This window comes from Gallus gallus, chromosome 1 (genome assembly GCF_016699485.2).
Source record: "Gallus gallus isolate bGalGal1 chromosome 1, bGalGal1.mat.broiler.GRCg7b, whole genome shotgun sequence".
NCBI classification, from domain to species: domain Eukaryota; kingdom Metazoa; phylum Chordata; class Aves; order Galliformes; family Phasianidae; genus Gallus; species Gallus gallus.
The window spans coordinates 157,784,783-157,808,763 of NC_052532.1; the positions used below are offsets into that span (position 1 = coordinate 157,784,783).

General features: G+C 38.3%; 1 protein-coding gene across 2 annotated transcripts in view; it reads left to right on the forward strand.

The window, feature by feature from the left end:
* KLHL1 (kelch like family member 1) overlaps window positions 1–23,981 on the forward strand; it is a 220,507-nt gene that overhangs the window by 130,316 nt on the left and 66,210 nt on the right. For both annotated transcript variants that reach the window (XM_416994.7, XM_040654991.2), the window contains exon 5: window positions 15,370–15,582. In XM_416994.7, coding sequence (XP_416994.2) covers window positions 15,370–15,582 — 213 coding nt within the window. The remainder of the gene's footprint in view (window positions 1–15,369; window positions 15,583–23,981) is intronic.

The window sequence follows — 23,981 nt, forward strand, 5'->3', positions numbered from 1 at the left end:
CCAGGGCTCCATCACCCTTACTTGGAAGAAGTTCTTATGCACATTTGTGTGGAACTTCCTATGCTTCAGTTTATGGCCATTTCCCCTTGTACATGTGACACACATTGACACGCATCACTGAAAAGAGTCTGACGTCATCCCTTTGCCTCCCGCGCCTTATATATTTATGAACATTGATCAGATCCTCTCAGAGTCTTCTTTTCTCAAGGCTGAACAGACCAGATCGCTTAGCCCTTCCTCATAAGATTGGTGCTCCAAGTCCTTATCATTATTGTGGTCCTCCACTGGACTCTTTCCAGGTGACCCCTGTCTTTTGAACTGAGGAGCCCAGAACTGAATAGAGTAGTCTAAGTGGCCTCACCATGGCAGAGTAGAGGGGAAGGATAACCTCCCTCAATCTGCTGGCCAAGTTTTTTTAATTCACCCCAGGATACATTTGGCCTTCTTGGCCACCAGGGCACACTGCTGGCTCATGGCCAACCTTTCGTCCACCAAGACCCTCAGGTCTTTCTCCACAGAGCTCCTCTCTAGCAGGTCGTCCCCTAACCTGTACTGATACATGTGGTTATTCCTCTCCCCAGGTGCAAGACACTACACTGCTCTCCTCCTATCTACCCAGCCAGTGATGACATCATAGAAGGCTATCAGGTTGGTCAAGCATGATTTCCCCTTGGTGAATATGTGTTGACTGCTCCTGATAACCTTCTTCTCTTCCAATTGCTTGGAGACAGCATCCAGAACAAGTTGTTCCACCACCTTTCCAGAGACAAAAATGGGGCTGACTGGCCTGTAGTTTCCCAGGTCCTCCTGCTTGTCCTTTTTGAAGACACTGACACTGGCTATCCTCCAGTCTTCAGGCACCTACCTTATAAAAGATAAAATTTAATCAGTAGTATGTGTAATAGTTAAATATTACTCATGTCATTGTAATTAAAAAAAATTCACAGAAATACAGTAATTATTGTAAGTTATGAAGAAATAGTAGCTGCTAACTAGAATCATAGAATCACCAAGGTTGGAAAAGACCTATAAGATCATTCAGTCCATCCACCTATCAGCAATAGTTCTCACTAAATTATGTCCCTCAAAACAACATCTAAACATAAACTAAGTACATTCTGCTGGTAAATTTATATTAGAGAATTAAGTAAGAGAACTTATATTTTTTATGTACTACTTTAAAAGCCAAAACTCTTAACAGCATAACTGTGAATTTTACTGAATTAAGTAAAATCTAAAGAACTGCAGTGCAGTTCTAGATTGGTCAAACTGTGGAGTTAGTAAGTAGTTTAGCACACACAAATTAAAAAAAAAGTATTTAGAAGGTAACATCTTGTACATCTTTTCTTTCTACATACGTAAAAGCTGTCAAAACTGAAGAAATCAGCAGCTGCTATGAAACAGTTATTTATTTTGCTAATTGGACCTCTGACAAGACTGTATCCAAAACCAAATCAATCTTAGAATCATAGAATCATAGAATCACTAAGGTTGGAAAAGACCCATAGGATCATCCAGTCCAACCATTTCCCCTTCACCAATGGTTCTCGCTAAACCATGTCTCTCAACACAACATCCAAAGACTCTTTGAACACCACCAGGCTCGGTGACTCCACCACCCTTCTAAGAAGCCCATTCCAGCTTGACTTGGCCACCTGACCACCCTTTCAGCGAAGTAGTATTTCCTAACATCCAACCTGAATCTTCCCTGATGCAGCTTGAAGCCATTCCCTCTAGTCCTATCACTAGTCACCCGAGAGAAGAGGCTGACCCCCAGCTCACTACAACCTCCCTTCAGGTAGTTACAGAGAGCAATAAGGTCTCCCCTGAGCCTCCTCTTCTCTAGACTGAACAATCCCAGCTCCTTCAGCCGCTCCTCGTAAGGCCTGTGCTCCAGACAGCTCACCAGCTTTGCTGCCCTCCTCTGGACACGCTCCAGGGCTTCGATGTCTTTCTTGCAGTGAGGGGCCCAAAACTGGACACAGTACTCGAGGTGTGGCCTCACCAGTGCTGAGTACAGGGGGACAATTACTTCCCTGTTCCTGCTGGCCACACTGTTTCTGATACAAGCCAGGATGCCATTGGCCTTCTTGGCCACCTGGGCACACTGCTGGCTCATGTTCAGTCTGGCATCAATCAACACCCCCAGGTCCATTTCCTCTACACAGTCTTCCATCCACTCTGCCCAAAGCCTGTAGGGTTGCCTGGGGTTATTGTGGCCAAAGTGCATGACCCGGCATTTGGTCTTGTTGAATCCCATCCCATTGGCTTCAGCCCAGCTATCCAGCCTATCCCTCTGTAAGGCCTCTCTACCCTCAGGCAGATTGACACTTCCAGCCAGCTTGGTGTCATCTGCAAACTTACTGAGGGTGACCTCATCCAGGTCATCAATAAAGATATTGAAGAGGACAGGCCCCAGCACTGACCCCTGGGGAACACTACTCATGACTCGTTGCCAGCTGGATTTAACTCCATTCACTACCACTCTCTGGGCCCGGCCCTCTAGCCAGTTCCTTACCCAGCTAAGAGTGTATCTGTCCAAGCCACAGACTGCCAGCTTCTGGAGGAGAATACTGTGGGAGACAGTGTCAAAGGCTTTGCTGAACTCCAGGTAGACTACATCAGCAGCCTTTCCCTCACCCACCAGACGGGTCACTAGATCATAGAAGGAGATCAGGTTGGTCAAGCAGGAACTGCCCTTTGTGAACCCTCAGGCTTCTGTCAGCAACCTCATCACTACTGACCTGAACTATCAATAAGGGATAGTAATCAGAGGGGCAGATCAGACCAGGAAGTTTTCTAAAAATATCCCTGACCCGGGCCCCAGGGAGGCAACACACCTCCCTACGGGTAGGGTTAGGTCGACATATCGGGCCCTCTGCTCCTCTCAGGAGGGAGTCACCTACGACTATCATCTTCCTTTCTTTTCTGGAGGAGGCAGTCTTTAAGCATGGAGCTGACCTCCTCACCTTAGACACACTTGGAGGCACACTTATGTTTTTCTTATTACAAATTTCAAACATATCAGCACAGATTGATGAAAGAAATACTGGATGCACATCCAGTTTTCATAGTTATATTGCATTTGGAAAACATCTTTTAAAATAATCTTACTTTGTGAAGTTCTTAGTCTGCTATATTCATGAGGACCTTCTTATAAAATATCTGGTTAACAATTATGAAACAAAGGATGAGAATGAAGATAATGATGCTACTGTGTATAAAGTTACCAGTAAAGACTACAAGAAAAGTATATTAAAAACTATTGAGTTGAACATTGTCATAAATTATATGGAAAATGAATTGATAATGAAATAAAATTACTTTCAGACAGTATGTACTTACTGACCATAGTAAAAACCACAAACTGACTCTAAGAAGTTGCAAAAGAATCTTATGATGCTAAGCATATAATGCTAAATAAAATTAAATACAAGTTAAAATTACTGCAGGTGGGGAAGCAATCTATATACATTTAATGAGAAGGTCCTGAGTAACCTTTCTTGTCAGGTAGCAGAAAAACCTACAACTTTTGTTCACAGAGATCAGTTATTTGCTGTGAGAATACTAGCTGAGCAATTAGGCTGGTTAAAAGGAAGTGAATTGTTGGGGACTGTTAGGAAAAAAAACAGAGGACAAAATAGGAAATGTCAAATCGTATTATTAGACTCCATGGTTTTGTTTGCACCTTTAGTACTGTTTGTAGCTCTGGTTATCTAATTTCACAGAGATTACAGTAGTGAAAAGGCATCAGTGATTGCTTATGTGCTACATAGTCTGAAGTCTAAATCTTCTATGTTACTCAAAACTGTATCCTGTGGCTTAGCTTCCTTCTTCATTGGGAAGGAAGCATATGAGGTGTTTGCTTTCCTGAATCATATTAAGAAAAGTAATCCTGGGAGAGCACTGCAAGGGCATTGACAGGGCACTACTTATAAGTAGCTAAGGATAATAATAGAAAATGAAGATAGGAAGAAAGCCCCATATTTGCATGTGAACAGATTTGTTTTACTATTCTTTTTTGGTTTTGACAATGATGTACATATGGCTGCTGGAGGGATTGTAATAGACACGTAAGACATAAATGTCATGGAAAGGGAGAATGAGATACTAATCCCTTCAATTTGATAATTAAGCTTCATCAAAAACATTTGAGCAATAGATTAAAAAGCAACCCAAAAGAAATACTTCCCTAATTACGTGTATAATTATGTAACTGACTATTAAGGATTCTGTGGCGACAAAACCTACATAAAGTGCTACTAAATAAATTGAAGAACTGTCCAGGTAGGTCTTCTAAAAATAAACAATGCATGGAGAATCCCTAAAATCTCAACTTTACAAAATCTGTGATGCACAGAAAACATACTTTAATAAGCCTTGTTGCTACCAATGGTTTTACAGCAGCATAGCTTGGGAAGTTGAGTTTGGAGGCAGATTCAGATCATTCTTTAAACATTAGAGATGTATTTTAAATAGTGAACTTGAAGAAGTATAGAAAGATAAGCTCTTCTTTCCAAATAAAGAACTGACAATAAGAAATTGTACATGGTAGTAGAGAGCATGAGATTGTTTCATGGTAATATGAAGAATCTTGGAGAAAGTGAAACATAATGTCTGTTCCTTCCAAATTGGTTAATTTACTAAGCACCAATAAAACAAGAGTATCTGTCAATAGAATCAATGTAATGTGTAGTATGACAAATATTTTACAATTTCGGGTTTGAATGTAATTTGTCCTTTGGGATTCATACAGTAACAATATATGTTCAGCATTCACTTCTCAGCTTTTTAAGTGCGCGGTCAAAAAGAACAAACTGATGTGACTAATTTTCTGAAGATTTGCATCTTGACAAACTACTCAAGATGTAAATACAATGGTTATTTTACACTGAAATATTTATCATTATTCTATTGGAAAAGATACGGAGATTGCCACTGTTGGTGATCAGACATCTTTATATGAATTATTCTATTTTCTGAAACATTGTGAAGTACAGAAAGGGGAGGGGCCTGTATAGCTGTCTTTATTTAACGTTGTACCATAGCATTCTGTCTTAGAATTAACCTGGATTTCACAGTGTGCTTGAAGACTGAAAGTGCTACCAGAAAGCAATTACTGTTTGACTTTCTTCAGACTTGCTTATGGAGTAGAAGTCTTTGGAAAACACCTTTACATAAAAGGTGGCTCTCCCTCAGAATTCTTCTTGTGCTCCAGTATTTTTTTAATTAGGAATATACCCTCTTGTTTCATACTAAATAAGACTTCCAGAAATGTTAGATGTTCCTGAGAAGATAAATCAGCAACTGGCAAAGGAAAAGAAAAAATGTGAGAGAATAATTCAGGCAAATAACTCAGGCATATCTAGAACATTATATTTTTCCCATAATGGGCTACTTGTTTTCAGGAATGCTTTTGGAAGATATTTACTTTTTTCAATATGAAAATTTTGTATAAATTAATAAAAAAATGTGTTAGTTTTCATGTTTCTGCTATGTGATGTTTATTGGGGTGGGTTTTTATTTTTTATTTTTATTTTTGTTATTTAGTATTTGGTTTCAGTTAAAATGACTACTAAATGTGAAATATTAACATAAAGGCATTTTTTTTTTTTTTAATTCACTCCTCAAAGAAGACTTTAACTGAAACATTCTCTAGCAACAGGGTATATGATATCTGACACAGAACACAAATGCTTTGAGATAGCTAATGAAGACAGAAAAAAGCCCGTCATTTTTGCAAATCATTATAGGATGGAGAGTAAGACAATAATACATTTTTCTCCTATGATCATTCACTTCTCCATGATTCATTGAAGGCGTTTTTACATTAATGACTAGTTATTTTTAATTCAATTTTGAAGTGCAGGAATATGAGAAAAAAACATTTTAATGCTTTGGCTGAGGTTTCAATTCATTCAGAGCATTATCTTAATTACAATATTTATTAACCATTTATGAATCTAAAAGCTTTTTTTTTTTTTTTTTTTTTTTTTTAACAGATACGACTCTTTGCTCTGTGCTTTATTCCATCATATTTCACAGGCTAAGTAGGGTTATGATTATGTGATTACTAGTGAATTTGTAGGTGCTACCACAAAAAAAAAACCCTCAAACAATATTAAGGATTAAGTATCCTGTTTGACTCCTGAACATTTTGATGGTGTATTATAGGATACAGTATTGTGAATGAACTGTAAAATCAAGGCCAGAACCACTCAAATCCTGAGAGCTATTAAAGACCCAAGAGATTATTTAAATTATTATTTTTTTTTTCTTTTTTTTTTTTTTGTGCTAATGGACTCGTTAATCAGAGAATAGTTCATAGTAAGAATGAGTACGTATGAGTGGAAGGCAGACAAGTTTAAATGGTAAATTAGACACACATTTTAATGTTGAGGATGATTACTTCTGAAAGCTACTACAGAAGTGGCAAATTATCCATCTCCAGATGTCTTTGAGATGATGCCTTTATAAGGAAGCAATTTTCAGTGAAACAAATGTTATTAGGTTCAACAGGAGGGTAACTGAGTTAAAACTGAGAAGGAAGCAAGGACAGTTCCCTCCTGTAATAAGAAACTATATCATCTAATCCCTTTTGCATCATGTATTTTTGTACTGGCTGTAATAGACCTGTTCCCTGCCTGCCCTACTAGAAGTCTGTTCTATAGCTTCATCCTTTAAAAGCAAAGAATGTTTTATTTTATGATTTCTGAAGAGCCTGTAGCCCTCAATCACAGTATGCTAGTCATGAGAGTCATCCCTCCTCCTCTGAGGAGTTCCCAGAAGATACTACAGGACAGTTTGGAGGCTTTTTCCCTCAATCTCCTGGCATGACAGCAACCCCAAGCCTTTCTCTGTCCGACCACACTTGACTCTCTTCCCCCATCAGATCTAGTATAAAATCCCAGACTACTTGCTCTGTCCTAGCAAGCCTCAATGCATACCCTTCCTACCTAGTTTAAAGCCCACTCAGTGAGCCCCATTAGCTCTTGGGCTAGGATTCATCTTCCTCTTAGAGACAAATGACAACCATCTGCAGCCATTAGACCAGTAGCTGAGTAAATCACCCCGTGATCAAAAAACCCAAAGTACCTGTGGCAGCACCAGTCTCTCAGCCACTTATTCATTACCTGGGTTTTCCTAGCCCACTCTGTTTCCCTCACTACCCCAGAAGGAATAGAAGAAAATATCATTTGTGCTCCCACCCCTCAACCAATTGCCCTGAAGCCTTTTTGATAGTTTTTAGGCTTCTCTGAGCTACTGTATAGCTGCCTGCCTGAACTATCAGTAATGGATATTAATCAGAGGGGTGAACCAGATCTGGGAGTTTTCTAGTTATGTCCTTTGACCTGAGCCCTGGGGAGGCAGCACAGCTCCCTAAAGTTGGGTCCAGTCTGCATATGGAGCCCTCCATTCCCATGAGGAGGGAATCACCCACAATAACCCTTCTGTCTTTCTTAGCAGAGGCAGTCTGTAGATGAGTCTCTGGAGCCTGGAGCCAGTGTTCCTGTGCCTCCTCACTCACCTCCTCTTCAATTGCCAGTGCCTCAAATCTATTACTTAGGGGTACCTGGGGAAGTGAGGTTGGCAGGGAAGGGGCTCACCCACGATGATGAGCTGGGACTGTCTTCCAGCTCTCCCCGTCTCTCAGGTCCTCCCCTCTATGTTCAACAGTGATGGGGCATGGGGTCCACCATTTTCTGGGGGCTGTTTCCCTTGTGTCTTTCTCTCTGGCATGCCAGGGAGTTACTCCACTAATCAGTCTCCCACTCACGCTCCCTGATGGTCCTTAACCTCTCCACCTCCTCCTTGAGCTCTGCCACCATGCTAAGCAGATCTTCCACCTGCTCACACCTCACACAGGTGGAATTCCTGCCACCGTCCCTGGGCAGCAGCAGGCTCAGGCACTTCCCACAGCTGGAGACCTAAACAGCCACATTCATGGGCAGGGCCTCCATCTGGGCCCCCACAGTCTTTGTGGGGCAAGTTCATTTCCTGGTGGAGTCCATGGTAAATCTGTGGTCTCAGAGACTCCCAGTAGGTGAGCTGGTCTCCCAAGCAAGGAGGGACAGTACTTCTGTGCCCTGCTGCACGAGTTACCACATCTACTGCTGCGACATGGTGTGGGTACTGCACACATGCTGCATTCTCACTGCACCTCAACATGTCACAGCCCTCCCAAAAGCTTTTTTTAAGGCAAGGGGTGTGGATGCAGTTCTGTTGCCCTTGCAATGCCCACACCACATCAGCCATTCGTGTGAGAGCTTCCAGGCCATTCAGTTTAGTCCAGAGTTCCCCTGGTAAAAGAACCGACCAAAACCCCCCTGTATCTCATGATCAGTTGCTGCAGTTCTGGCTGGGATGGCTCTAAAACAGTTAACTTAGGCAATCAAGGATCTTATAAATACACAGCTGAGAGGCTGGTGTAGGTGTAAGAATTTTGGGTTTTTTGGACATGGGATGGTTTACTTGGCACCTGGCTTGATGGCTGCTGCTGCGTCTCACCTGTCTCAAGGAGGGAAATGGATCCCAGCCCCACAGCTAGCAGGGCTTGTTAAGAGGCCATATCTTTATCCTAGATATGAAGGAGAAGGGGATAAAACCGGGCCTGTTGGAGATGAGCCTAGGGAAACAATGATGGGATTGGGTGTGAGGCAAGGGACTCAGCTGAAGTACATTTACACCAGTACATGCAGTATGGATGATAAACAGGAGCTGGAAGCCATTATGTGGCAGGCAAACTATGACTTAGTTGTCATTACAGAAATGTGGTGGGATTATTCCCACAACTGGAGTGCTGCAATGGATGGTTATAAGCTCTTCAAAATGAACAGGCAAGGAGGTAGGACTGGTGGTGTGGCTCTCTGTTAGAGAGTGCTTTGCTGTTATTGAGCTTGAGGCTCAGAACTATCAGGTTGAGTCTCTATGGGTAAGGATCATGGGGAGGGCCAATAAGGTGGACGTCCTGGTGGGGGTCTGTTATAGATTGTCTTACCAGGATGAAGAGACAGATGAGGTGTTCTACAAACAGCTGGCAGAAATTGTGCAATCACCAGCCCTTGTTCTCATGGGGGACTTCAACTTCCCTGATGTATGTTAGAAATACAGTGCAGTACAGAAGAAACAGTCTAGGATGTTTCTAGGGTATATGGAAGATAACTTCCTGATGTAGCTGATAAGAGAGTATATCAGGGGAAGTGCCCTACTAGACTCTCTGCTCACAAACAGAGAAGGACTGGTGGAAGAACTGAAGGTCAGGAGGCGTCTTGGACAGAATGGCCATGAAACAGTAGAGTTCTCAATCCTTGGTGAAGTCAGAAGAGGGGCCAGCAAAACTGCTACCTTGGACTTCTAGGGCGTGGACTTTGAACTGTTCAGGATGCTTGTAGGAGAGTTCCTTGAGATTCAGTCCTGAATGGTAAGGGGGTCCAGGAATGCTGGCTGCCCCTCAAGACGAAAGTCTTAAAGGCACAGGAGCAGGCTATCTCCCTGTGCTGCAAGATGAGCAAGTGGGGAAGAAGGCTAGCGTGGATAAACAGGGAGCTTTTCCTGAGACTCCAGGAGAAAAACAGAACCTTCTTCCAGTGAAAGAAGGGACAAGCAACTTGAGGAAAGTACAAAGAAGCTAGGATGTACAGGGAGAAAATTAGAAAGGCAAAAACCCAGCTTGAACTCAATTTGGCTGTTTGGGTAAAAGAGAATAAAAAGGTTTTTTACAAATATGTTAATAGTAAGGTGAGTAAGGCTAAGAAGAATCTCTATCCTTTACCGGATGCAGCGGGGAACATGACCACTGAGGATAAGGAAAAGGCTGAGGTTCTCAATGCTTTCTTTACGTCTGTCTTTAAAAATCAGACCAGTTATCCCCGGGGTACCCTAACCCCTGACATGAAGTTCTTGCATGGAGACGAAAATAAACCTCTCATGGTTCAGGTGGAAACTGTTAGAGACCTACTACTCCACCTGGACTGCCACAAGTCCATGGAGCTAGATGGGATCAACCTGAGGGTGCCGAGGGAACTGGTGGAGGTGATAGCTAATCCACTTTCCATCATCTATCAGCATAACCTCTGGTTAACAGAGAGGTCCCAGAGGACTGGAGGCTTGTCAAGCTGGCTCCCATCTACAAGAAGTATCATAAAGAGTATCTGTGGAACTACTGGCCTGTCAGCCTGACCTTGCTGCCAGGAAAGGTAATGGTACAGATCATTTTGAGGGAAATCACACAGCATGTGCAGGACAACTGGGGAATTAGGCCCAGCCAGCATGGGTTCATGAAAGGCAGGCCCTGCTTGACCAACCTCATCTCCTTCTATGATTGAGTGACCTGACTGGTGGATGAGGGAAAGGCTGTTGATGTAGTCTGCCTAGACTTCAGCAAAGCCTTTGACACGGTCTCCCACAGTGTTCTCCTGGAGAAGCTGGCAGCCCATGGCTTGAACAGATATGCTCTTTGCTGGGTAAGGAACTGGCAGGACAGCCAGGCCCAGTGAGTGATGCTGAATAGAGTCACATCCAGCTGGTGACAGGTCACAAGTGGTATTCCCCAGGGGTCAGTACTGGGGCCTGTCCTGTTTAATATCTTTACTGATGACCTGAATGTTGGCACTGAGTGCACTGTCAGTATGTTTGCAGATAATACCAAGTTAGCAGGAAGTATTGATCTGCCTGGGGGTAGGATCTGCCAGGTCCCCCCTTTACAGAGGGACCTGGGCAGGCTGGATATCTGGGCTGAGGCCAGTGGGATGATGCCAGGTCCTGCACTTTGGTCACAACCTGAGGCTAAAAGCGCTACAGGCTTGGGGCAAAGTGGCTGAAAGGGAGTGTAGAGGAAACAGACCTGGAGGTGTTGGTTGCTGCTTGGCTAAACACAAACAAGCAGGGTGGCCAGGAAGGCCAGTGGTATCCTATCTTGTATCAGAAATAGTGTAGCCAGCAGGAGCAGGGAGCTGATCATCCCTCTGTACTTAGCCCGGTGAGTGCACACCTTGAGTACTGTGTTCAGTTTTGGGCCCCTCACTACAAGAAAGACATCAAGGCCCTGGAGTGTGTCCAGAGAAGGGCAACAAAGCTGGGGAGGGATCTGGAGCACAGGCCTTATGAAGAGTGGCTGAAGGAGCTGGGATTGTTCAGTCTGGAGAAGAGGAGGCTCAGGGGAGACCTTATTGCTCTCTATAACTACCTGAAGGGAGGTTGTAGTGAGCTGGGTTTCGGCCTCTTCTCTCGGGTGACTAGTGATAGGACTAGAGGGAATGGCTTCAAGCCGTGCCAGGGAAGGTTCAGGCTGGACGTTAGGAAATACTACTTCTCTGAAAGGGTGGTCAGGCACTGGAATGGGCTTCCCAGGGAGATGGTGGAGTCACCAATCCTGGAGGCGTTCAAGGAACGTTTGGACGTTGTATTGAGGGACATGGTTTAGTGAGAACTGTTGTTGATGGGTGGATGGTTGTACTGGGTGATCCTGTGGGTCTTTTCCACACTTGGTGATTCTATGATTCTACTGGAAGCAACATGGTTCTTTGGATTACACAGAGAAGGTGGAGTTCTCTCTTAGCTGAGATCCAGCATTTGTCTTGTGAACCAGACCACAGAGATACTGACAAGTACTAGTTCTTTTTCTAATGAGAGTTCAGGAACTTGAGAAGGACATTCATCTTAGTAAAGAAGATACACGATAGGACAGTTTTAGCAAAAGAAGATAGTTGTTAGCAACATTGAAAAATAGAGAATATAGACTTGTATGATACCGTTGATACGGAAAACTGGGAACAAAAAGAGATTGGACTGAGTTCAGTGTAGCACAGGAACAATATTTCCAGGCCAAAATCAAAATTACTTTCAGATTTTTAGCCTTCCAGAAAGTATACCATGTGATTTAATTTGAAAATAAGATGCACTATTTTTTCATATATTTAAGTGTTCTAATGAAAATGCAGGATTTAAACTGAATGTTGTATGGTTTAAAACACTCATTGGCACTGGCTACATACTACTAATTGAAAGACTAGTGCATGAATACCTATTCTCAGCACTATTTTAAGCATTTTTCATTACATATTGGAAAGGTCACAGTATCAAATCAACCAAATATAAAACTTATGAAGTTCATCTAAAGTCAATAGTCTTGCTAAGCATTTTCCTGCCACAGCAACTCTGATGTTGTACCAGATTCTAAATAGCACATGACATTCTTTTGACAAAGGTCAAATTATATACAAGTTTCTTAAAACTCCACACGGTGATTAGTGAAATCAATGTCATGCATCAGGAAGAACTAACAGTCAAAAATAAGATTTTATGTGAAATAATGATTGTTATAAGTCTAGGTTAAAAAAAAAAAATCATTTATATCAATAACATCATTATAAGGATATAAGTAATAGAATTTATTTTTATTAAATTCTGTTTGGTAATAGTTTAATTTCCTTAGAACATTTATGTTCCTATGATACATAATCTTTTAGACTTAGATACACAGATGCTTACTTATCTACCTTCAAATATAGATATATTTTGTTTACATGACTTTACTCAGCTAACACTTCATGGTCATTTAATTCTAACTCTGTGCTGCTGCAAAGATTTAAAAGTGAAACAGCTTTGCCTTAGAAATGCTTTGGCCCTACAGCCAAATAGTTACTGCGTGTTCATTTTGAGAAAGTGGAAGGTCAGCCAAATGAGACATAGCTTTCTCTGAGTGGGTTCAGGTACTTTCATACTATCTACTCTAAGTTACCTTTTCTAATTTAAAACAAATTCAGTACTTAATTAAAACATTACAATTCTTATGTGAAAGGCTAAATGAATAACCCATGCAGGAGAAGCATTAGTCACATCCCAGTTAATCTTATGAGACTTATGTGACACTGAAGATCAGATCTACAGCGCTCTGTAAGAATTGGAGTCAAAAATGGTAGTTTCTGAAAACTCATACAACGCTGTTATATAACCTTGGACATGCTTAAATGGTGAGAACCATTATTCACAGAGCATTCCTAAAAGCATTTTGTTAGTGCAAGACTGAGTAGTTCAGTGACTATCTTTAATGCTAATTCCTGGAAAATTAAAACAAAAAGTTATTTCAATTATCCCAAAAATGTTAACTAGTGGATCACAGATGTCTTTTGTATCTTGCTCCCTAAGGTGAAAATGTGGTCAATTTCATTTTAGAAGAGAGGCAGATCTTTTTTTCTGTAGTGAAAACATATAACAAACTATTTATATTTTGGTAGAACAGCAACCAACTGAAGTGTACTTTTCCACTCCAAATGAGATGGAATTAAAGAAATTAAAATGTGATATAGAAGTTTTTTACAGTCAAAAGTCAATTTAAGAAATGCTAAATACTTAAAGGAAGGAAGTTGTTTATTTTTGTTTGTTTTTTTAAAACTCTGAAGATTAAGAAACTACTGTTTTATATATGTAAAATATATAAAAATATATCATATACATGCATATATATTTATATATACACACATATACAGCTGTTGCAGTTCATTAAAACTTTTAAAAGCAACAGATTACTTAGCCATGACTCACATTCAGATATTTAGAAGAAAAGATTTGGGCTTAGCAAGCTCATGTTTTGTCTGGAAACTGTTGGATGTTGCTTTCAGTCAGTGGTAAATCAGTACAGGTGCTGGAGTAAGTTCTTAAGTACATCTCCAAAAGAAAACACAATTTATAACTATAAGAAATCTTAAGCAAAATAATAATAAAATTATTCAGAATCCCTGCTCTGAAAGTTCTTCAAAAAGAATTAAGTTCTATGAGTTCATAAAATGTATTCTACCATCATAATGCATTTCAATAATATTAGGACTTTGGATTAATATGCTATTGCAAAGTTTCATGTTGGTTCCTAGTAACATGTTGAGTTATATTTTCTTCATAATGGGATTTAATGTCAGTTTAACCAGACTTAATTAAACTTTGCCTTATAAATCATTTTATTGAGAAGCACAATGAAATTTTCTGAGTTTTATGGCTTTTTAATTAAAATGAATTAAGCCAACTTGTGGGTAAGTGCCTGCGAACTCTTCCCCTTACATTTCTGGGCTATTGTACAAGATTCTAAGCACACGATTTAAACATACTTTGTTCGGGGTCAATGGATAAAAACAAAGGCCAGAAAAATATATATATTTGGTACCTTTTTGGTATTTACTCAAGCAATTTAAAAATGGGTCCTGACAAAACTACATACAATTCTTTTTCTGTTCCTATATGAGCATTTGTGGGATCTACCTGTAAAGGACCAACAGAAAACACTTTCTGACTTCTGGTCAACCCTTCCCTCCTCTTATGGGTGAGATGTGACACCACCTGGCACAAATTACAGTATTCCAGTGTGGTCACCATTGTTTCCAACACACTGAAGTCAATATTCATCTCCATCGTAATTACTTATCTCCATCTACTATCTTATAGATATACAACATAGTATATAATTAGTTAATAATGTATTTATTTAAGCAGAAATGTTCAAAATATATTATGTTGAAGAAATAAAATAATAATTTCTCCTTATCACAAGGGGAAAAAAAAAAAGGACTAAATGTGACCTACAAGTCTGATGTTTTAAGCCTTGTCCCATTTTTCTAGGTATCAGATATATTGTCTCAATGTGTTCTAGTTACATTCCTAATGACCTTTCCCCTGACCCAAAACCAAACAAGTAATTGTAGAAAGCACTGATTTGAATTTTGATATGCTAAGATTTGAATTCAGCAGATGCAGCAGTGAAATTATCCACTTTCCTCAATTTTGATGCTCTTCCCTTTTAATCCTAGACTGATGTCTTGTCATTCCTTATTTTCATTAAGTCCATTCATAATATCATTATGAAAATCGTGACTGTCAGATTTTGCAACTCATTTTTCCCTCCAACGCTTTCTATATTTTGTATTTTATATCAAAATACCATTTTTCAAGAGAAAAAAAATCTACTGTCCCTACTTCACCATCTTTTTACAAGTCAAGAGTATGAAAACACACAATTTCTCCACATAAACCAACTTATTTAAATAATACATCATAGTGAAAAATCTAGAGCTTGTGCATGTAAGGATTTAAAATATATATGCTCAATTACAACTGCATTCATAAAAATTTTAAATATAGAGTTCTGCTCTACTCTTTCAGTCTAACCAAATTCTGACATTTTTATTACAATTCTACTGTACAATCTTTCTTTCATTTCAATATATTCATATATGAATTACAAATATAGCTGTTAATCTGTGTTTTTTTTTCTTATGATCTGTAAGAAAGATGGATATTGACTAATCCCATGTATATTAGCTTTAACAACTGCTTTTATTTTCTTCCAGTGTTACTAAATCTGTGACACTTTCCTCTTCTCAGGAGAATATAATGGAAGTTATAAGAAATCAAGAATTTTTACTTCTACCAGCTGAAGAACTCCACAAACTTCTTGCTAGTGATGATGTGAATGTTCCTGATGAAGAGACCATTTTCCATGCCTTAATGATGTGGGTGAAGTATGATATGCAGAGGCGATGCAGTGACCTCAGTATGCTGCTTGCGTATATAAGATTACCACTGCTTCCACCTCAGGTAATTTTATTTTAATAATAATATAATAACTCTTATCATGAAAACTGCAGCAAGAAAAAGATAAAAAGAAAAAGATAAACGAAAGGATGAAAAAGAGAGGGTCATCTGTGGTGTTCTCCTAACCAACTGTTATGCAAGCTGTGGCCCTGCTTTCTAGGAAGCATCTAGACATTTGCCTGCTGATGAGAAGTTGTGAATGAATTCTTCTTTCTGCTTAACTAACACACACAGCTTTTGTTTTTCCTACTAGTCTGTCATATCAATAGAATGAGCCTTCTCACCTTCCTTCTATTTTATTTCTGTCCCATGAGAGTTGTAAGAAGAAGTGTTTATTTGGCTACTGACCAGAGTCCCATCACAGCCCTTCTTGCAAACCTATGCTAGGAATCAAAACAAAAAAAAAACCTTTCACTGGCTAATTTTACTTTGCAGCATGACAATGCTAAGCAATGGGGCTGTTCTGAGCCTGTCTCCAAATCTGTTAAAAATAAATACATAAATAAATAAATACTGTAAGAATTAAACTGCTGCAAGAGGTTCTGCAGAGATATGTCAAAAGCTTTTGAAGCTTATAGACAAAGAAGTATATGGATTCTGAGGTCTTCTGATTGCACTGAGTAAATGACTGGACCTCCACAGAACAATCAGTACTAATTTCTTGATGCCCTTTCTGTGGATGTTGGCAACGCAGCATGTAGTAGAGAATGAGAAGCATGGGATATATTTCCTCAGATGTACTAAAATGGATTTTTCTTCATATAATTATATTTCTATTAACATGGAATATATTTCATTAGATGTTTTAATCAACAGTATCTTTCTGGACTCTCTGTAGACAGGAGACGCATCTCACTTGCTCAGATTAGTGTAGAATTAAGAGAAAATATTTAAATACAGTGCAGTGATAGCCTCCAGCAATTCCACTGATGCTTCTTAATGTTTTCTCTATAGTTGTCCTGGTATTTTTGATACCCATCAATGGGAAGCTTAAGCATAGCATATGATTCTCTGACATGCCTAAGTAGTTATTCTGTTTCAGTAAAAGTATCAGCAAGATTTCAAAATAATTCTGTTTAGAAGCTCCTAAGTCATCTATACACCACATACTTTGCTTACCTCTGCGCTGCTAATTGTAAATAAACAAGTTGTCCCTGAATTACCAAGCTGAGTGCTTTTCCATAGAGACCAACCCCTGTACAGTTGACTGGCTATTTTCAAATTTGCATTTAGGTTTCCTTTAGTGTCTCTGTGGCCCAAAAACATAAGGACACCATGAGACATGTCTAATAGCACTAGTGTCCCTTGTTTATGCAGTGAAACTGTGTTCACTTGATTTTATGGTGTCCTCATGGGAATATCCTGGATACCTTAAGTAATCTGGAGTATAACTGTATCTTATGTTTAGCAATTGAATTAAATCCTAGATTTTCTCTGCTTATCACACATACATCGCAAATGTAAACATGTATTGGTATTGTGTGTCAATGATATGTGCCTACAAGCTTCTAATACAGTTGCATTAACCTCAAACTGAATTTCATTATGAATCTTTGATAAAACCTCTTTGTTCAGATTCAAGTCAAATTTTTGGAGATAACGTTTTTTTCTGAACAACCAGAAGGTGGGTGACCAGTGAGCAGAGTATATGAAAAAATTAACCTCAAAGCCTCAAAACTGTTTAAAAAGTAATTTTTCAATTATGTAATTTTTCATGGTTTTTTTTCTATTAAATCTAAAAACTAAACTTTATGCTTGTCTATCATTGAGTATTGCATCATATAAATCTTTGCAGTTACACTAAAAAAGCATTTTTAAAAATTATTTCCAGATTGAAGTTAAGATATAACAAAGTTTTAACAGAAATTATTGAGAACAATGTGGAAACTTATTACCACAAAGTTAATTTTCTCCCATAGTGGTTTACACTTAAGTATAAATCAAATAAAACATTCTGTCAGATTCATTGCACTGAAAATTAACCTAAAAGCTCTCTGGAGGGAAGTAGGGTCAAAATTAAAAACTAATCACTAGACCTTTGAGAAAACAGATTTGTGTTCCTTACTTCTAAATTCACTAAAAAAGATGAAGTCATAGACTGCAAAGACTATTAACAAATTGAAAAGGCTGCCCTGAGATCTTCCTAAAATGAAGGCTTAAATTTTTAGCCTGTGTTTTATGATACCTCATTTCACTCTAAAGCTTCTGTAATTACACTGGCAATGTGGCCAGACTTGAGTAATAGGATATCAAAAAAAAATGCAGAATTCAGAGTTCTCATCTCTTTCTGTTCCTTTCCCAAGAGAGAATGTTTTCTTCTGTGCTTGTGTCTCTCATTCCCTGACTGAAGCTGTAACTAGAAACATCCTCCAGCAATTCAGCAGCATGTTTGAGCTTCTGCCTAGCTCTATGTGTTCTGCTAGTGCTGATGTAACCGCATTTACTAATGTAAAAAACTCAATTGTTTTTGCTCAGTGTCTGTACAAATTATAAAAAACCTGTTAATGTCAAGGCTCCAACATGAGCCAAGAATATGTGCAGCTTCTACTGAGCAAAATATTGTTTTTATGTTTTTTTTTTTTTTTTTTTTCTCAAGATTAAGAGGAATTGCTAATGGTATTGGGTTGTCAGAGGAATTTACAAACAAGAGTTGGGAATTAACATGATAGTAGATGTCTAGACTAGCATGACTAGTGAAGAATAGGGATGTTAAGCATATGTTTTAATGGTTCTCAGCAGAGAAATGCATTTACTTGCATAAATAGTTAAGATAACTTACACTGCACCAGCAAACTGGGTTTATAATGGATATTTTTGCAATGGCTTGTTGATGACTGGTTAACTGTGGAAGCTAAAAAGTAGCATAAATATTACTGCCTTTATGTCTGTGTCACTTAAAGTAATACCATTGTCACAGACTTGCAGATCACCTCAGTAGGATAATGCATAATCTTTCTGTATTAACTACACTGTGGCTCAGACCCAGTGAAACAAATGTAGGCCTCTAAATTGAATTTCTTGTCCTGGGACAGAAAAAATCCTGACTTTCTAATGTGAAGTACTTAAATATCCTGTAAAGCTGTGGGGGAGAAAGTGAACTGATCCACCTTCTGTAGATCTGTGATTCTGTCCTTACTTGTAGAGATACTTTATGGGAACCTGTAGAAAATGCTAAGCCTTTAAATTCTCTCAGATGCTCACACTACATCTGGTGATATATGATTTTAAAAGTGTATATTACTTTGCGTATTACACTCAAGTAGAGGCCTTGTAAATCTTAGCTTGATTTAATTGACATTGAACATTGAGATACAAACTTGTGAATTCCTTGCACAGCTCGTTTGGCATATGACAAAAACGTATTTCTGTTTCATGATAAAAAGCACAGACAACAGTTAACTCAGTATACTGAGTCTAGACAGTTAACTAGTATACTGAGTTCACGTATTTAAAAACTTTTCAACCCTTTTGAGCTAGATAAAGAAATTGGAGGAATCTTTACTTACCAAAAATGGAGGGTATCAGTGTGTATCAATCATTCCACCTTTTTTTTTGTTTGTTTGTTTCCTTTTACATCTCTAGCACTGCCAAGTCTAGCTAACACAAATTTACATCAGTCTAGCAGCAGGTTTTTTTTGTTTGTTTGTATTTTGTTAGAGAGGTTCTCACCTACTGATCTGTTGTAAATGCTGGTTATTAGTGTATATTCTATTGTCCTCTACAAAATTCTATGAATTATTTCAGTCTTTTCTAAGTAAAATAGATGTCAGGAGATTATAACTGCTATCTGAAAGGACTTAAAGTATTACTTAGTTTCATATTCAATTATATCAGTAGGTTTCTCCAGATCAGCTAGTATCCTAACCTCCCACTGTAAGCAATCAAGACCAAGTGTGGTTCCCATCACACAGAAATAAACTTATGTGTTAATTTGAGATATGCTGTTATCATGCTGCCTGATTCCCTGCAGATTTTCTGGAAAGGTTCCTTCATAAATTCAGTGCTATATTTAATAGCCATGTGTGGATTCCTAGACACCATGTGGCATCTTAAACGGTGCTAAATACTCAGTAGTGTTTTTTTTTTTTTTTTTTTTTTTTTTTTCTTCTGTGAGTAAATAATTCATTTACACTTCATATGAGATAGGGATTTGAATGTTGACTTTTTTTTCAGGAAAATATAAACTTGAGAATGTGAGAAAGTTTGAGAATAATTTTAATGTCATTTTTATGTAACTTAAAAAAAAGATAAATTAATTACATTTAAAAATGAGTAACTTCAGTCCACAAAAGAGGAGGTTTCAGACAAGCTGCATAGACAATCTCCATATTCCTCTATTAGCTTAGGACTGTAGGAGAGACTGTCAATTAGTTTATAACACTCAGTACACGGATAACATTCTAATTTCTCTGTTTTTTTTTTTTTTTTTTTTTATAGATCTTGATATTCTGTAGTAAAGATAACTTTTTTAAAAGAGTACAAGATCCCAAGGGATCTCATTTGTGCATGTATATGTAGTCATCTTCTTTGGAAACATTTTTATATTTTATTTTGATAAATTTTAACTAATTTGGATACTAGGATATTATGATTCACATTTGAAAATACTAATATGTTCAATGAAACCTGTAAGTGAAAGTGCAAGAGCAGTGAATCAAATAACAATGATGTACCTCATGCCATTTTCCAGTTTAGAGTCAGATTTACAGAGTTTTTTTTTTTTTTTTTTCCATTTTATTGTACAAGTAGACTGCATTAGAATAGATTTCATGGATCTCAGCAATGAAAAGCAGGCACAGCTTCCAGCAAAGATTCACTGTCAATTTAGGCATCTACTTAATCTGCCAAGACTTGCCAAAGTACTTAACACCCATCTGTGTAGTAATTTTTAGAGAAAATGAATGGGAGCTAAGTCCTTTTTAAAGTCCATCAGTATATTTTATGTTTCTAAAGGAGCTGCAAATTTGTGACTACTTCTTGAAATCTCATTTTTGAGTACATTTTAAAATATTTATTTAAACATTTAGACTTTCCTCTATTTTCATCTAGGAGCATGCATGTAATGATTACAGTGCTATTCAACCCATGCTGTATATAATGAACACTGTTGTTTTACTCTATAGTAATTTATTTTGCTCAAGAATAGCAATAGCAGCAAAAATCCAGTAGCACTGTATTTTTAAATGATTTTCTGGAGTTTACAATGTGACAGGCTCTATTTGGTCCTAATGAGAGCATCAAAAAAATTGGAAAGAGTTCTGTCACAAAAAAAAAAAAAAAAAAAAAAAAAAAAAAAAAAAAAGGTTTCTGCAGACTTCAAGCCTTGTTATCGAGTCACTTCACCAGCTCTGTTGACCATCTCTGCATATCATGAAGCAACTCAACATCCTTCTTGTAGTGAGGGACCCAAAACTGGACACAGTACTCGAGGTGCGGCCTCACCAGTGCTGAGTACAGGGGGACAATTACTTTCCTGTTCCTGCTGGCCATACTATTTCTGATACAAGCCAGGATGCCATTGGCCTTCTTGGCCACCTGGGCACACTGCTGGCTCATGTTCAGTCTGTCATCAATCAACACCCCCAGGTCCATTTCCTCTACACAGTCTTCCAGCCACTCTGCCCCAAGCCTGTAGCATTGCCTGGGGTTATTGTGGCCAAAGTGCAGGACCTGGCATTTGGTCTAGTTGAATCCCATCCCACTGGCTTCAGCCCAGCTATCCATCCTATCCAGATCCCTCTGTAGGGCTTCGCTACCCCCAGGCAGATTGACACTTCCAGCCAACTTGGTGTCATCTGCAAACTTACTGAGAGTGCACTCAATGCCCTCATCCAGGTCATCAATAAAGATATTGAAGAGAACAGGCCCTAGCACTGACCCCTGGGGAACACCACTCGTGACCAGTCGCCAGCTGGATTTAACTCCATTCACCACCACTCTCTGGGCCTGGCCCTCTAGCCAGTTCCTTACCCAGCTAAGAGTGGACCTGTCCAAGCCACAGACTGCCAGCTTCTGCAGGAGAAGTTTATGAGACTCCTGTCAGGCCATGTTTTCAGCTGGTCACTATCTCTGAATGTCAACATTGACCTTTGGTGTGTCATCCACTTCCCCAGTTTTGTATCATCAACAAACTTGCTGAGGGTATACTGTGCCAAAGCATCTATATCAGGAATGATTTCTGTGAATTAGCATAGAGGTACCTAAGCTAGTTTTAGAATGGCTAGCTTATCAGGGCAGTAGTGAGAGTGCACTCTAACATCTAACTAAACTATTCCTCCATAAGTCAATTTCTGCAGTTAGCTGGTGTTGTAGATCATATCTTTAAGGATTGTGCAGACTTAATTCTTTGAAAGCAATAAAATAAAAAATCAGTCATTATTTTCAACAATAGGTAACAGCTAGTAGTTTCAAAAGGAGAAATGTATATTATTCTTGATGTCAGTTGAAAATCATCACTTACAAGTACAGAAGGAGGAGAAAAGGGATTGCAAATGCTTGGAATGCCGTAGTAGGATATCTTTAGTGGTCTTACTGGAGGAAGCGTAATGAGAAGTCTAAGGGATGGACCTTTCACTAGAGTCATTGTTTTTTGCATAGTAGTGCTGTTTCCTGCACACGTTTGCCTCCATTAGATTGAATTTGTGTAATAGAGAAACACGTTAGAAAACTTGCAAGAGAGTCTTGCTCTTCTGAGCCACCAACATTTCAGCGATTAGCTACATACTTGTACTTGAATAATTGTTCATATTAAGCATTTGTGACATTTAATTTTGAAATATATTGTATAGAAAAGGTGCTTAAGTTGTATACAATTCCATTTTTATGTGAGATTTTCTTCTCCACCCTTTTTGCCTGTTGGTATGGCTTGAAGAACCTGTTTGGAAAAGGAAACACTATTTAGGGAAAAGATAATTCTTTTATGCACTGTTTCTTTGTACTTTTTTTGAAATGATATCCTTTATGGTAGACTAAAGTTAACTTGCAGTTTACAGATAACCACAGTTAAAAACAACAAACAAACAAACAAACAAACAAAACACCTATTTATTACCTATTATTGACTGAATGGCATTTGTTGGCATCTGTCATGCTTTTATCTAATTTTCTATTCCATTTTTCACTTTGAGACAAAAAAAGGAAAGGGAAATTGGTTCAGAAGAGCTTCAAATAAAAACATCAACCTGTGAACCACAGGTGAAGAGAGAATAATTTGCCATAGTCCAGCATTTTGCTGCTGCTACTTTCCATATTTTCTTCCTCTTTTTTTTAATGTGATTTCTTTGACTATTTGATTGCCTTCCTTAGAAACACACTGTGACCTCTATAACTTTTCCTGTTTCTTATGTTGTATTTTAACAGAATTATAAAATATGTATGAGTCTGAGAATTATGATTGTACGTACGTTTTTTGTATTTTTTCCCCAGAAGAATAGAGGGGGGAAAACAAAAAAAACAAAAAAAAACCATAAGATATTCTAGAACAGATTCATTTCATAGAACGGTAGGTATGGAAATTAGATGTCAAATACCTGAGGTAGGTATTTACTTTAATAGATATATCATGACATAAAGATTTTTTCTCCTTATTTACTACAAAGAGTGCTCTAGCAACATGAGATCAAATGTGTGTTCTGGGATCTATACAATTAAGTGTAGAGAAACATTGCATTTTAGGTTTTGCACTCCATATTTCAGCTACTGCAATGAAATATGTAGATTTATAAAATCACTGTCAAAAGACGTAATTAAAGGCAGATGTATTATCATTCACGGGAAAAAGAAACCAAAACAGTCAATGTTTTCCTAAACTGAATAGCATACGAATAAGTAACAAATCAGGTTGATATGTAAATTGTTCAAATTAGTGTCCTTTTCAAAGACATACTCAGTTGTGCCATTTAGTCTATTAAAAGGCAGTGTGTGTACCAAAAGCTGTGAACACATTTAAGAATGAAGATAAAAGTAAAGTTTGAACAGTGTGTTAAGAGATAACAAGGAACCACTTACACAAACTAATATGAAGATTTCAATAAATGGGCTCATTAAATCATAAGCATTGAGGAAGTGTTAATGTTGAGAAAGTAGTTTTAACACCATATTTTAATTACTTATCACAAACGCTAGCAATGAATATTCCAATCCCATTACTCAGTTCATTTAAGAGATGGAAGAAAATAATAAGTTTCTTCATTTGTATATGATATGCAAAGCCACAGAGAATGTGTATGTGATTGTTTGTTTATCTAATATATTCATTTTGGTAACACAATCTTAGTTTAAGAAAAACAAACTTCAGTTATGAAGTTGGTGGGGGACAGGAAGGACGCGTGATTGCAATTGTATGGTAGAAAGACAGCTTAGACTTTCTTCTGAATATGAAATTATTTTTAAATGTGTGGGAA